Source organism: Hipposideros armiger, unplaced genomic scaffold (assembly GCF_001890085.2).
Source record: "Hipposideros armiger isolate ML-2016 unplaced genomic scaffold, ASM189008v1 scaffold_666, whole genome shotgun sequence".
In the NCBI taxonomy this organism is placed as follows: domain Eukaryota; kingdom Metazoa; phylum Chordata; class Mammalia; order Chiroptera; family Hipposideridae; genus Hipposideros; species Hipposideros armiger.
The window spans coordinates 783300-797059 of NW_017732016.1; the positions used below are offsets into that span (position 1 = coordinate 783300).

Below are 13760 nucleotides of genomic sequence, written 5' to 3' on the forward strand. Positions count from 1 at the left end.
ATCACTGATGTCTACCAATCTTGGTTGTTTTTTCCCTTTAGTTCTCTGGATTTCCCCTTCACATGCCTTATTCTGAACTGAAGCCTTTAATTGAAGCTGTGTATAGCACTGGAGTACATAATATTAATGTTCCTAATATTGAATTTGCTTTAGCAGTATATATCCACCCATATCCCAAAAACGTCTTGTCTGTTTGGATCTATGTCGCCTCCCTTATCCGCAACAGGTAATATTTTCATTGTATACTTTTTATATCATGTAAAACTAAAATTAGGATATGAGAATATTTTTTAAGTGATACTGGTCACATCAGATTTACAAATAATGAAATAAACTATTTTCAAACTGTGCAAAATAAGTGTTTTTATTTAGCAATCTGCCTTGTCTGTGCCTCTATGACCCTAAATTCAAAGACTACCCACAGTTCCCCCTTCCACCATGAGCTCCATACCGCCATGCTTTTCTACCCGCTTTTCTACTTGGAATGCCCCTTCTTCTTTGCCTGTCCAGCAGAGTATCAACCATACGACTAATTTATTTATTTATTTAAAGATTGTATTGGGGAATTGGGGGAGGAGAACAGCGTTGGGGAATTAGGGGGAAGGGGAATAGACAAGTTGCTGTCCTTTTGTTCTTCAGTCTAGTTGTGGAGGACGTTGCTTCGCTGGCCCATGTTGGTATTATCATTGAGCTCTTCCCGGGTGAGGCAGATCAGTCACCGGCCTCCGGACGGCTGCTCACAGCGGCTCTTGGCAGCTCACACTGGCTGCCAGCCACACACAAGGTAGCTTATGGCAGCCCACTGCAGCCTATGCCCTCGCAGGTTACTCACGACAGCCCAGCTCCAGGTTGAGCTGTTGTTCAGCATCTTAGCTGTAAAGGGCGAAGCCTTAATGTGGGATCCGAACTGGGGCTCTGCCGCTCAGAGCTGGAGTCCCAAGCCAACTCTTAACCAACGCGCCCCTCGGCTGGCCCTCAACCATACTTTTAAGACCCAACAAACAACACAGCTTTTCTGGGGGGAAGGAGGAACAACTTTGCAATATAAAATTTTTATTTTTAATGCTGAATACGTCATAAGACTATATCCTACAAAAATACCAAGCAAACACACACACACACACACACACACACACACACACACACACACAGAAACAATATAGTATTTTAGGGGGAAAAGAGAATATATTCAAATATTTATCAAGAGGGAAGTAGTTTGAAAAATTAAAGCATTGCTATGGGCTAAATGTTTGTGTCCCCCAAATTCCTATCTTGAAATGGTATTTCAATATCTATATAATGGTATTCAGAGGTGGGGCCTTTGGGAGGTAATTAGGTCATGAGAGCGGAGCCCTCAAGATGGGATTAGCCCCCTTATAAGAGACAACAGGGAGCTTGCCTATCTGCTGACACCTTGACCCTGGACTTTCCAGCCTCCAGAACTGAGAAATAAATGTTTGTTGTTTGAGCCATTCAGTCTATGGTACTGGTATAGCAGCCCAAACTAAGACCCACACAGTCAGATCCATTAATCCATTAAAAAGGATTAACTGTATGTGCTGACATGGAAAGATGTACACAGAATGGAAATACGTAAAGCAGGATTTCTCACCAGCAGCACTGCTGGCATTTTGGGCCATGTAATTATTTGCTGTTGGGGACTGTCCTGTGCATTATAAGATATTTAGCAGCATCCATGGCCTCTACCCAAAAGATACCACTTACATCCTTCCCCTCCGCTATGTGGTGACAACCAAAACCGTTTCCAGATGTTGCCTAATGTCCTTTATGGTATAAACTGCCTCCAGCTGAGAACCACTGAGGTACCTGGAATAGGATTTCACTTAAAAACAAAACAAAGACAGAAGGGCCAAATTAAGGAAAACCTTTCACCTTTAGCTATATCCCCTATGGCTTCCTCTATCATATTATATTACAATTACACATACATACATACATATATACACACACACATATATATGTATATATATGCCTTTGATCTCTCTAATATGAACTCTTTAAGGGAGAGTTCAAGGACTGACCCTTCACAGTCATTACCAAAGTAACAATATAGATAGGGTGGCATAGTGGTTAAGAATATAAACTCTAGAGAAATCCTAGTTCTGCCATTTACTAGCTGGGAATCCATGGACAAGTTACTTAACCTTTTACATATTTCCCCATATAAAAGATCAGGCTGATTACATTACCTACTTCATCATGTTGTAATGATGAAGCAAGTCAGTCCACGAAAGTACAGATGACACTGAACACAGGGATCGGGACACCAAACTCCCCCCCAACAAAAATCCAGATGTTAACGTTTGGCTCCCCAAAAACTTAGTTGTCCCTCAATATCCACGGGGGACCAGTTCTAGGACTCACCCACGGACACCAAAATCCATGCATGTTCAAGTCCCCTGTATAAATGGCCTAAATCAACAGTTGGTCCTCTGCATTCAGACTCCCAGCCCTGGATCGAAAACAGTGGAGGTATTTATTGAAAAAAAATCCACGTATAAGTGGACCCACGCAGTTCAAACCCGTTGTTCAAGGGTTGACTATACTTAGAACACTACGCAGCACTGAGGACCTGAAGTCTGTCAGGCACCGCAGGACATTTTACATTAACTGATTGCCTTTCATTCTAAGAATGAAGTTTTAATAGTTCATAAAATCAATCACAAAACCCAACATAAATTTATAGCAAGAATATATAATGTTTCATTAAATATTAGCTATCCCCTTCAGTTAATAATGAAAGAGCAATAATATATAAAAATTAAATGCAGCTTATGCTACCTCCCCATGCAACTGGAAGGAAGGCGGATAGTAGAAAAATGTGACATTCTACGTGACAATGTGCACACTTACTGAAATCAGTTTGGTTCAAGCCGTGCATGTCCTATTTAATGGTTTGCTAACATCAAGCAGCAGAGAACAAAGCAAAAGGGAGGCACCTCAATTACCTGGAATCCCTGGGGAAATTAGCTGCTTAAATTACTTAATTTAAAAGGATACCATTTAAAGCCAAGTCCATGATTTAATCCTGAATTTTTTACATTAGTATTATCATTATCCCCCCCAAAAAAATATTATACTGTATCTTCCAATTATATGGGAGATAAACTTTAGTCCTCCCTTGACAACTAAAGGCATGGTTACAGATGAGTAATTTTATCATGCAGTTCACATATCTACAGCTAAGATGAAGTACAGGGTTGGATTGGACTCACTCCAGATAAACTCTTGTAGTTTTTCTTGAAATAGTCCCTGATGTCAAGTTTTCAAATAAATTTTAATAAACACAGAAATAAAAATATAATAACTACAAAACAGTCAACCTTACAAAATAAAACTTGTGACCCGGTAACTGTTTAATAAGCTCAGATTTCAAATTCTCTAAAGGAATCAAGAAATCGTTTTTTACTTTGTGTTTAGGCCAGACTTTCAGAGGAGAAGGCGAGGATGATTTTAGTTTAAAAGCTACCAACTCAAAAAGTAAGATGGTCAGTTTATACAGCTACCCTATCCCTTCAAGCAAGGAACTTGTGGCGGTTCCATCATTTATTTTGCAAATGTTAACAGAAGTGAGGTCAAAATGAGAGAACCTTTAAAGAAAGGTGAAATTTCAGTCGTTGGATATCCACCCTTTACAGGTAATCTTCCCTTGGTGTTCAAATCAAATGTTAGTGAAACTTAAAAGCATGAGTGGCCTCTCCTTATTTATATTCCCATCAAATGATTCTTCTTTCATCTTTAGACAACTCTTTCTAAAATAAAGTTCTCTCTTAGCCTGAACTGAAGCATGTCTACCCATAGTTTATATGTCTCCTACTCCTATACCCCAGTAAAACAGAAAAATACCTGGGACCACAAATTACAAGACTGCAAGATTACATCCTCTTCTACAGCTTTGCCTTTCCATGTATTTCTAAAAATAGAATGGCACCCCACCACCTACTATTCTCTTCTTCATGACATAAAATTACATATAGCATTATATAAAGTTGACTCAATATGCACCTTTCTGAATGGTAGGTCTCCACTCCCATTATCTTTTCAAGCGGCCATGAAGATAAGCTTACAGCTTCAACTTTTTACTACTGCACTATTAATTTCAAAGACAATTCAGCTCAACAAAATTGAGCATCTGTCTAAAACTGCTTATCAGGGTTATGATTTCATCGGAGCTCAAAAGATAAAATATTTAGTCCTATTTTACACAACTTTAAGTATACCTGCATTAAGATTTATAATAAAATCCAAACACAAAAGAAATTATTTGGTAAAGTCCTCAAAGTAGATTTTATTTATACATTTCTTCAAATGATTGTGGAATTTTTAAAAATCCCTCCCAAATTTGACAATTTAGGGACAGTGGTAGGAACCAGGGATCTTTGAAGAAAGCAAATACAAATAAATTGGTGCTTTGCTAGCTCACTGAGCTAACACCAAGAAGCCAATTTATTCTATAATCTTAAAGAATCTTATATGTGGGGTATGTTTGAATTGGCCCTCTGAGAATTGTTCAAATAAAGGAAATATAATGGGAAAGAGATTGGTTTCCAAAATGTGCAGTCTTTGAAAATAAATTTCAGAAATGTATGTTTGTAAAGATCTACAAAGTTTGGTACAGTGTTTATATTGAAAGAGAACCAATAACCCCATTGACTTTAAAACTCAAAATAATCTAAAAAATACTTTAAATGGCAAGGCATTAAGTGACATTATCTCCAAAGCATTCAATTTAAAAGAAATCTGATAAAACTGTTCTCACCCTTATGAAAAGACCTAATCCCTTTCTAAAACAAAAGCAAGAGAAACACCACTGTACAATTTACTGGTAAATCAAGATTTCTGAGGCTATAAGGAATGGGGCCAAAACAAGTCACTCCAAAAGGGATGGTTAACACAAGAGTGTGCTATCAGTAAAGTGCATGAAAGGAAGCCTGCTCAGCTAAATGAAGTAGACAAAGGTCAGAAGTCAAGGCTCATTCACCAGAGCGGCAGCAGGCTCGAAAACCACACTGCAAGTTCTGGCATCCACTGGCGGTATCAGCATGAGGACCTGTATAAAAACAGAAAAGTGTGAAAGGAGGAATTTCTTAGGGATCACATAAAAATAATCTTGCTAATGAAAGCTAAAACATGGATTTTTTTTTTTTGCTACCAATGCATTTATAACATAGAAGTAAAATCTCACAATGCATGCATAAAAAATTATTAAAACACAAAAACTGCCAATAGCTTGACTTTAACTAATGTGTCCTTCATGATCCAAAAGCCAAATGAAAGAAGGGAAATAATATTTTGGCAGCCATCTTACAAAATAAAAATCTAAGAAGAAAAGGAGATAACCCACAAGCAATACTGCCAAGTTAACTTGGATTTCTTATACTCTGAACATCCTTAATCCTATAATTAAGGCAAAAACACTATTATCTGTGATAGATCAGCTAAAGAATCCAGGATTGAGTAATTACAATAAACACTATATTCAAATTTTTTTAAAAAACTATATAGATATAGACTTAACATGTTTGCCATATTTTTATCTAACATCTGCAGTGAAAATAAATTATATAGTAGGGTAAAGTGAAATTATTTTCCAGAATCAAGTATATAATGAATGATTAACTAAATAAACATATCTAAAGCATTATAAAAATTGTGATTCAACTACAAAGTAGATTAATAACATTTCTGGAATAACTGACATTTTAACCGTGTCACATTATGCTACCCAGACACTACATAAAAGATCTTTAGGGAACATAGCTGAGAATTAGAAAATATCAAAAAAGAGGCACCATATTCAAACATTAAGTGCTTTGAATGTATCATAGTTTTTATAAAGGCATGCAAATATGGAAAAGGATGTTTTAACTATATTGAAGCCTTTCAGTATGTCTCTCATGAACAAATAAAGTATTTAACTTATTACTCATCAATCAGCACCAAAATACTTCCAATTGTGATATGTAAAGATCATACAAAGAGTACGTGAAAAGGAATTTGATTACAGACACTGTCAAATGGGTTATAACTGAAAAATCACAGTACTCTCTTATCTAGTTTAACTCAGAAACATAATTCTAAATTAGCTGTTTTGTTTTTTGAAATAGCAATCCATTGCAAAAGGCAGGCCACTATGCTAACACCAGCCTAAGAAAATAACTACTTGCAACTGAACATTCAGAACACACTTATTTCCCAGAATTTAACTTTTCCTTGTATCCCTCAAATGGCATACAAACTACAAAGGACAAATTTCTTAGGATTTACAATCAATGAAGTGTAACATTCATATATTTCACTATGGAAATGATAATGTATCTTTAAGAAACGAATGAACTTTACAAGCATATGTGGAACTGCAATAGCTTATTTCATTTATTTTCAAGTACTTATATTTAACTTTAAAACTGATGTGATGCCTAGGATATTTTGGGGAACAGGTATGGCAATGGGCAATGGTATATGAAAGAAGACTGGCCACGGGTTTATGACTGCTGAAGCCAATGATACACAAGAATTCATTATATTATCCCATGTATATATGTTTAATTTTTCCACAAGAAAAAGACTAAAATTATTTCAAATATAAAGCTGAATTACCACAAGCCCATTTTTTATTTAATCAAAATTAAAATCTGCTATCCTTTTATAATGAGAAGTTGAATGTATCAAATATTTAAAATTCACAAAGTACCATTTTTGTTAAGATCATTTTCCTTTAAAATAAGCCATGAGGTTAATCATCTTAACCAAAGTCAAAATACAATTTCTTGGTACATATTATCAGGGATTTATCAGAAATGCCCTCATAAGGAATCCTATGGTTTGAAACTCTTCTCTGCTGTCAACTTGTGACCAGGTGTTCCCTTTGAATATATTTTCAATCCACCCAACCCTCCGTGCTGCCCCTTTTGTCTCACCTCAACCCTTACATGCTGCTCACTGCTTTGCCTCCCAGTCACCCACTGGCTTTCTTCAAGACTCAATCAGTCCCCTGCTTCACTACCATCATCCTGCCCTGACACTTAGTCCCTTTGGTTTTGTAAAAATGCATCTGATTATCATTTTCTCAGTATGCAATTCTATTACAAATTTTTCAAAAAGGAGAAATAAGAGGAAACAGACATGGAGACTTTCATACAATTTTCCAAAGTAAAACCCCCCTAAAATACTTCCAAGTGTCTCTTGCTATTTTTAAAAAGGACAGAAGGGTAAAGAAGAAATTTTATATTGAATTCAACAGTAGCCTAGGAAAAAAATCATCAAGGATGACTGAAAGTAATGGAAAGTGAGGTATGCTACTGCTTTTCAAGGGATAAAGTAAAAGGGAGCCCTCAAAGGAGCCAATTGGATTAAGGAAGCTACTCTAGAGATTCCTATCTTTCCAAATACCACATAGCTTTTCACCATCCGCCCAGAAAGACACGAGCAGAGCACCCTCTGTCTCCATCCTGGCCACCTGGGTCACTCTTTGCTCTCAAAGGCTAAGTTTTGGTGAAGGCCTAATAGGAGAAGAAAAATGTAGAAATAAATAGGTGCCCTATGTTAGGTAGAAAGTAACCCAATACTGCTATCTACCAGCTTCTCCCTATTCATCACAAAGCAAAGTTCTCACTCACACTGATATAAAATGTGGCCCCCTCCCTCAAACACGTATTAGAATATCTGCATTTCAATGGGCTCCTAAGTACATAAAGTAAACAGAGGGAATTAATGTATCAGTGTTTTCAAGTGTGAAAGTAGGCTCTATCTAGAGAAGCCTATGGGAACTTAAACAATAACTGCTAATATTGGGTTGTTGGAAAAGTCATGATGCATTTTTGCAAAGAAAAACAGAAAAAATACGTCATTACTTTTCCGACAACACAATAGTAACTACCTCAAAGCTATACAATCCCATCATAAGGTCAATGACAGAGCAAGTGTCTGATTCTAATAATCCATCAAAGTGCCGTCATCCATGAAGAGATTTTACGCTGTTGAAGGCCTGGGGAAATGCAAAAGCGAAGGCAACCACCGTCCTTAACTTAGGTTAGTCTCATATTGTAGAAAATGGGAGAACAGCAATTTCCAAAGCATGGAATCATAAACAATGTTAACAGTAAGATCTTTAAGCATCACAGAAGGACTGTTCAGAAGAAGAATAAAATGGACAACAGAAAAAGTGAGGCAGCATTGGAAAGAAATACCTATAACAAAGATATGTTATATTGCCAAGTATCTCTAGGAGACAGCTGCGCTTTCACAGACTCTGACAATTCAAAAGGTAGCTAGCTCCCTTTAAATATTTGACTTGTCACCAGCAAATGTCTCTCTCCATACAAGATTGAAAACTCAAATGGTTATATGATTATATGATGGCTAAATTACATTAAAGAATAATGAAAAAAATAGGAAAATAAAATCTGCATTATCATTAAACTCTTTAAATGCATGGTAAAGAAATTTTATTAAAAAACATTTTTTAAATATTCAAAAAGAACTGTGTTGGTTATAGTTATTTTCCCACATTTTTATTATTGAATGACTTGTTTTTCCTAGATCTTAAGCATATCACTTATGCTGTATATCTGCACTTACCTTCACTTACCTTTAATTCCTCTTTAACTTAAATTAGAAACATAAGAGAGCAAATCATCTCAGACTGTGTCACCTTCAGAACTATGAGCTAATCTATCTTAATTCATAAATTATACATATTGAAATGCAAATCAGTATAAAGTTTATTTGCTATTGTTGTTCAAATGTACCTCAGAGACCTAAAACTATGCAATTTCATTTACTATTTCTTAAATGACAATTTTTAAAATTTCTATACTGAAATCTTAACTTTATCAACCAAATAAATTGAAATGTCATGAAGAATCATTCAGAAGAATCAAAATGGCATGTTATGTCAACGTTTAGCAGTGTCTTCCTCACAGTAAATACTGTTTAAATATCTGATTACCAAATTATCTTCTCCAAAATCTCTGCTAGTGCTTAGGGAACAGATCATTCTGCTTTACTTATCCCTTATTATTTAGATAATGAATATTGCTTATCAGTATTTACTTCTTTTAGATAGAAACCTGGTAACCACCTTGAATCATGTAAACCTCCTTTTGACAAAATACATTTTTAGTTAAATGTTACTCTCAAATATTTAAAATATAATTTGTCATCTAAATATACTCCCTATTATTCTAAGACCATGTATAAAAAGCATATTAACTACTCTCAAAAATAACAAAAATAATAATAAAAAGGAGGGCCCCCCCTAAGCGGTTACTCAATATTTACTGTACAAGTTGAGTTGTAGTAAAAGATACTGGATCAATTGTGCCATCTTGCAAAACTGGATGCAGTACAACTTTATTCTAACACTTTCTAGGTTGTCCTCATGTCCTTTTAAGGAAAAGACTGTATCAGAGCATTGCTTTAAGAGCAAGTGGCTGGAACTCTGGAACACAAGTTAATATGACAAGTCACCCTGTAAACTTTAAAGGATTTCCATTATTCCCCAAATCATGCCTTAAGAAGCTATAAAAGGAGACTTAATATTGGATTATACAAGCACTGTCAATTTCCTTCCAAATTTTTCGAAGTCACATATCTTCACCAAAATTCATTTATTGAAAATTACCACGCAGTTATCAAAAAAATAGCAAAACAAAAAAACTTACATTCAACAAAAGGAATGTAGCAGCTCTTTTGGAATACTTTAAAATTTATATATTTAAAACAAGTTAAAATCAAAGGAATTCTAACATCCTAACAAAATGCAGAAGGTTTTAAGTATTTAACTTGATCCCATCATCTAAATTATTTCAAAAAGTTTAAAAAATTATAGACACAAAACCAGTAGGCAGATCATAAAAACGAACTGAGACCAATCTCCCCCACACCGTGTAACATCTATATACCCCAAAATAATGGAACAAATTAGGTTGTGAAGTTTATCCTCACAGCATAACCTATGCTAAAATCAATGTGGGCAATTCAAGTGCAACAAATAAATATGATGTTTTGCTTATAAAAAATAATTGCTTACTGATTATTTTTCACAATATGGCCTATAAGCCTTAGGAAGTACATATAACACTGCACCTACAATGACATGACTGTACATTAAAAAAAACAAAAATCCCCCCTCTCAAACTCGCTGCATCCACACAAGAAGTGCCTCACTATAGCGATCAAACTGTTTTTGTACACTGAGCCAATCGCAACTACAATTTTAGACATACATTTCACCATTCCTCTTATACACTAAAAGAAACAAAGGGCAAAGAAATGCTCCAACTTCATGTTGCTATTTTGAGAACATGGAAGGTCATCTCCTGCATTACCAATGTGATTCCAGAAATAAGAGAGCTGCTAGCTCCTGTCTCTTCATATATATTTTAAAGAAAATCTAATCTCTAATAGCAGATTTGCTAACTTCTCTGCCTACTAGTATGTCATTAAAGAGACCATTCCTCTCAGGCTCCTGTCCCTTCTGCCTGAGAGAAACTCAGTTGATCTTCTCATCATCTTAAGATGAATTGGGCTCTCTAAAACAACACTATATGCTGTAAAAAAGACAGGTGCGTGGTAGACTCTGAACCATCTACATTTTTTTTTCCAGTTATAAATACTGAAAGTTGACTTGCTTACTGCTAACTAAGGAGGAGCTTTTTATGCTTCTGGGCGCTTCAGTCTCTACCAGTAACTATCAAATGCTCAAAAGAGCACTGAACATACTTTGCAAAAGCATAATAAATAGGCCCACTGCAGGGTAGGGACAGCCTAAAAATCAAAACAAAACAGAACAATAAAAAAATGTTTATCTGATGATCGTTAAAAGTGGGTTTAGGAATCAACTGTCAAATTACCATGGGAATTTTCGTCATGTCTAAAGCACCTCTGCCTCCTCCCCAATACCACGCTCACCACTTGCCTCAAATCTTCCATGATTTATTTGGAACCAAGGATCCCTCAGGAGTTCACATTACCAATGTCCTCCTTCCTCTACTGCATTTTATAAAGCTGTCCTACAAGAAAACTGAGTCTACCATCCCTAAGAAATCTATGTATCTAGCACATCACTACCTCTAAATTGTTAATGAGTGCTGTATCATTCTAGAGAAATTTCCCAAAATTGTATAAGAATTTTAGTATTTCTACAACAAGTTGCCATTTTCAAATGACTAAACTATTACATATCTGAAAAATCTGGTAGAGTAGATATTTGAAATATGTGCCCCCCATGAAAACCTATGTGATTTTTAAATTTTATCAAATATAAAGAACTAAAAAAAAGCTCGGTCATTAGAAATCTAGAAAACCTAAGAATTATCACAATTGTCAAAATGTTTAAAATGAATTCCTTCAAATTCATCTCACTGTTAAAAGGCATTACCGTTAATGTTGTCACAGTAGTAAAAGTATTCGTCATTTAGAGAAGGACATGCTGAAACCAAATCCTGCAGGCCTGCACCAGTTACAGTAAGACAACCAGAGAGATTAAGGTGCTCCAAATAAGGCAGCCCTCCTCCCAGAGTCAAAACCCTGTAAGAGAAGCAATTCAACAATTAGGATATATTAATCTATGAAAATATATGTATTTCAATGGCCCACTGGACCACTAATAGACTTTTTTCAATTTGTAATAAGAAAATTTTAAGACTTTCTATAAAACATGATAAATAACCTCATGTGAGGCAAGAATGCATTTAACTGAGAAAACTTTCTACATTTTTCTAAAGACTTTCAATAAACAATTTTATGAAATTTTTACTTATTGGAAGAACATTACAGTAACTCAATTCTTAGAAGAAGGAAGTCCTGAATCCTGGAGTTGTAATCTTCATTCTCCTACCAGACTGCCTAAGCAAAAATTACCAAGAAAATTACTGACCAGTTTGGCAATTTCTCAAAGAGTTACAGAGTTAGTATTTGACCCAAATATTACTACTCCCTTAGGTATACACCCAAGAGAACTGAAAACATGTTTACATAAAACTTGCAAACAAATGTTCACAGTAGCATTATTCATGATAGTCCCAAAGTGGAAACAACCCAAATGTCCATTGATTAATGAATGGATAAACAAAATGTAGTTATCTATAAAATGAAATGTTATGTAGCCATAAAGTACCAATACATGCTACAGCATGGATGAACCTTGAAAACATGCTAACTGTAAAAAGCCAGACACAAGAGGCCACATACTGTATCATTCCATTTATAATAAATGTCCAAAATAGGCAGAGTAAGTACAGACAGAAAGTAGATTAGTGGATGCCCGGGGCTGGGCAAAGAGGAATACAGAGTGACTGCTAATGAGTCTCGGGTTTCTTTTTGGTATGATGAACATATTTCTGAATCTGATAGTGGTAATACTGGTTTCCAACCTTGTAAATATCCTAAAATCACTGATTTGTAAACTTTAAAAAGGTGAATTGAATGGTATGTGAATTATATTTCAATAAAAATGAAAACCTAATTGCATATCCTAGAATAAAAACAACATTTATATAAATAGGATAAAATGGGAAGTTGAATAAAATGACAATGGGAGAGCTGAAAACATCAAGAACAAAATTGAGAACATCAATTTTCTGTACAATGATGTTTAAAGCAGTATCACAACAAAAAAATTGGGAAAACTGGAAACAATACAATCTTGAAAGGGATTATGTCAAGAAACTACCAATACAATAAATTTAGTAAAACAGTCATTTACATGGTTACACAGATACATGGAAATTAGAAAGTAAAGGTAAGCAAAAGTATGTAAACTATTAATTGAGATTAGAAAAACATTACAGAAATACTTATATATTCAGTGAGGGATATGAATGGAAAAGATTACATTTTAAAGTTTTGTAACCGCATGTGTAAAAGAGAAAACTGATCTACTAAAAACAGCTTCTCCAAACCCCAATACCCATAAGAGATTCAAATGCACACTTCCCCTTATATTTTTACTGAAAATAACTGTTTTGTGTTTTTTTTTTGAAAGGCATAGATTTTCCCAATCCATCCCTATGGTTTAAATGAACAACAGTGACAATTCAGAACCACAGTGGCTTGACTGGGCCACAGCAGTTAGAGACAGCAGTCTTCAAAGGAAGGCAATACAGGATTTAAAGGTTACTATTAATAATTCTATTTTTCCTATAAAGTTGAATAGCTCATAACTAAAAATAAAAAAGCTTTTAAAAGGTGGTCTAAAAAAATCTCAGAAGGTATCTCAACACGGAGACTGCTTTATGTTCTAAAACTTAATGTTTCAGCACACTGAGGACAGACTACAGGAACATAAAATTTTGTATCACAAATATACTTGAGTAAACCATCTGTGCACTCACTGATCTCACTGAGCTGAGCGAGAAATCAAACTAAATAAGCAATTATAATACCATACAATGCTCTCCTGGGTACATATGGAAGGGGCAGGGGGTCTCAAAAAGATTTCCATAAGAAGTGACAATAAAGCAGTGAGAGATCCAAACAAACAGAAGTTAGCCAATAAATGTATGTTACAGGGCCGGCCAAGTGGCGCGATGGTTATGAGCTGGCTTGGGACACCAGAGGGCCCTGGTTCGGATCCCACTTATGAGGGCCAGTGACACTGCCCTCTTACAGCTAAGATGGTGAACAACAGCTCAACCTGGAGCTGGGCTGCTGTGGGTTGCCGGCGACGGCACAGGCTGCAGCCCGTGGCAGTGGGTTGCCATGGGCTACCGTATGTAGCCGGCAGCCAGTGTGAG

The 13760-nt window shown here is 35.6% G+C and overlaps 2 protein-coding genes across 6 annotated transcripts in view; one reads left to right on the plus strand and one right to left on the minus strand.

Moving 5' to 3' along the window:
• CC2D2A (coiled-coil and C2 domain containing 2A) overlaps window positions 1–550 on the plus strand; it is a 115997-nt gene extending 115447 nt beyond the window's left edge. For all 4 annotated transcript variants that reach the window (XM_019626343.1, XM_019626345.1, XM_019626344.1 and 1 more), the window contains one exon: window positions 42–550. In XM_019626343.1, coding sequence (XP_019481888.1) covers window positions 42–230 — 189 coding nt within the window. In that variant the 3' untranslated portion in view covers window positions 231–550. The remainder of the gene's footprint in view (window positions 1–41) is intronic.
• Window positions 551–4281: 3731 nt separating this feature from the next.
• The window catches only part of FBXL5 (F-box and leucine rich repeat protein 5), a 46008-nt gene continuing 36529 nt past the window's right edge, over window positions 4282–13760 (minus strand). The window contains exons 10-11 of one of the 2 annotated variants that reach the window (XM_019626341.1): window positions 11405–11553; window positions 4282–5071 (exon numbers count right to left, since the gene is read on the minus strand). In XM_019626341.1, coding sequence (XP_019481886.1) covers window positions 4995–5071; window positions 11405–11553 — 226 coding nt within the window. In that variant the 3' untranslated portion in view covers window positions 4282–4994. The remainder of the gene's footprint in view (window positions 5072–11404; window positions 11554–13760) is intronic. The other variant, XM_019626342.1, reaches the window with a different exon arrangement.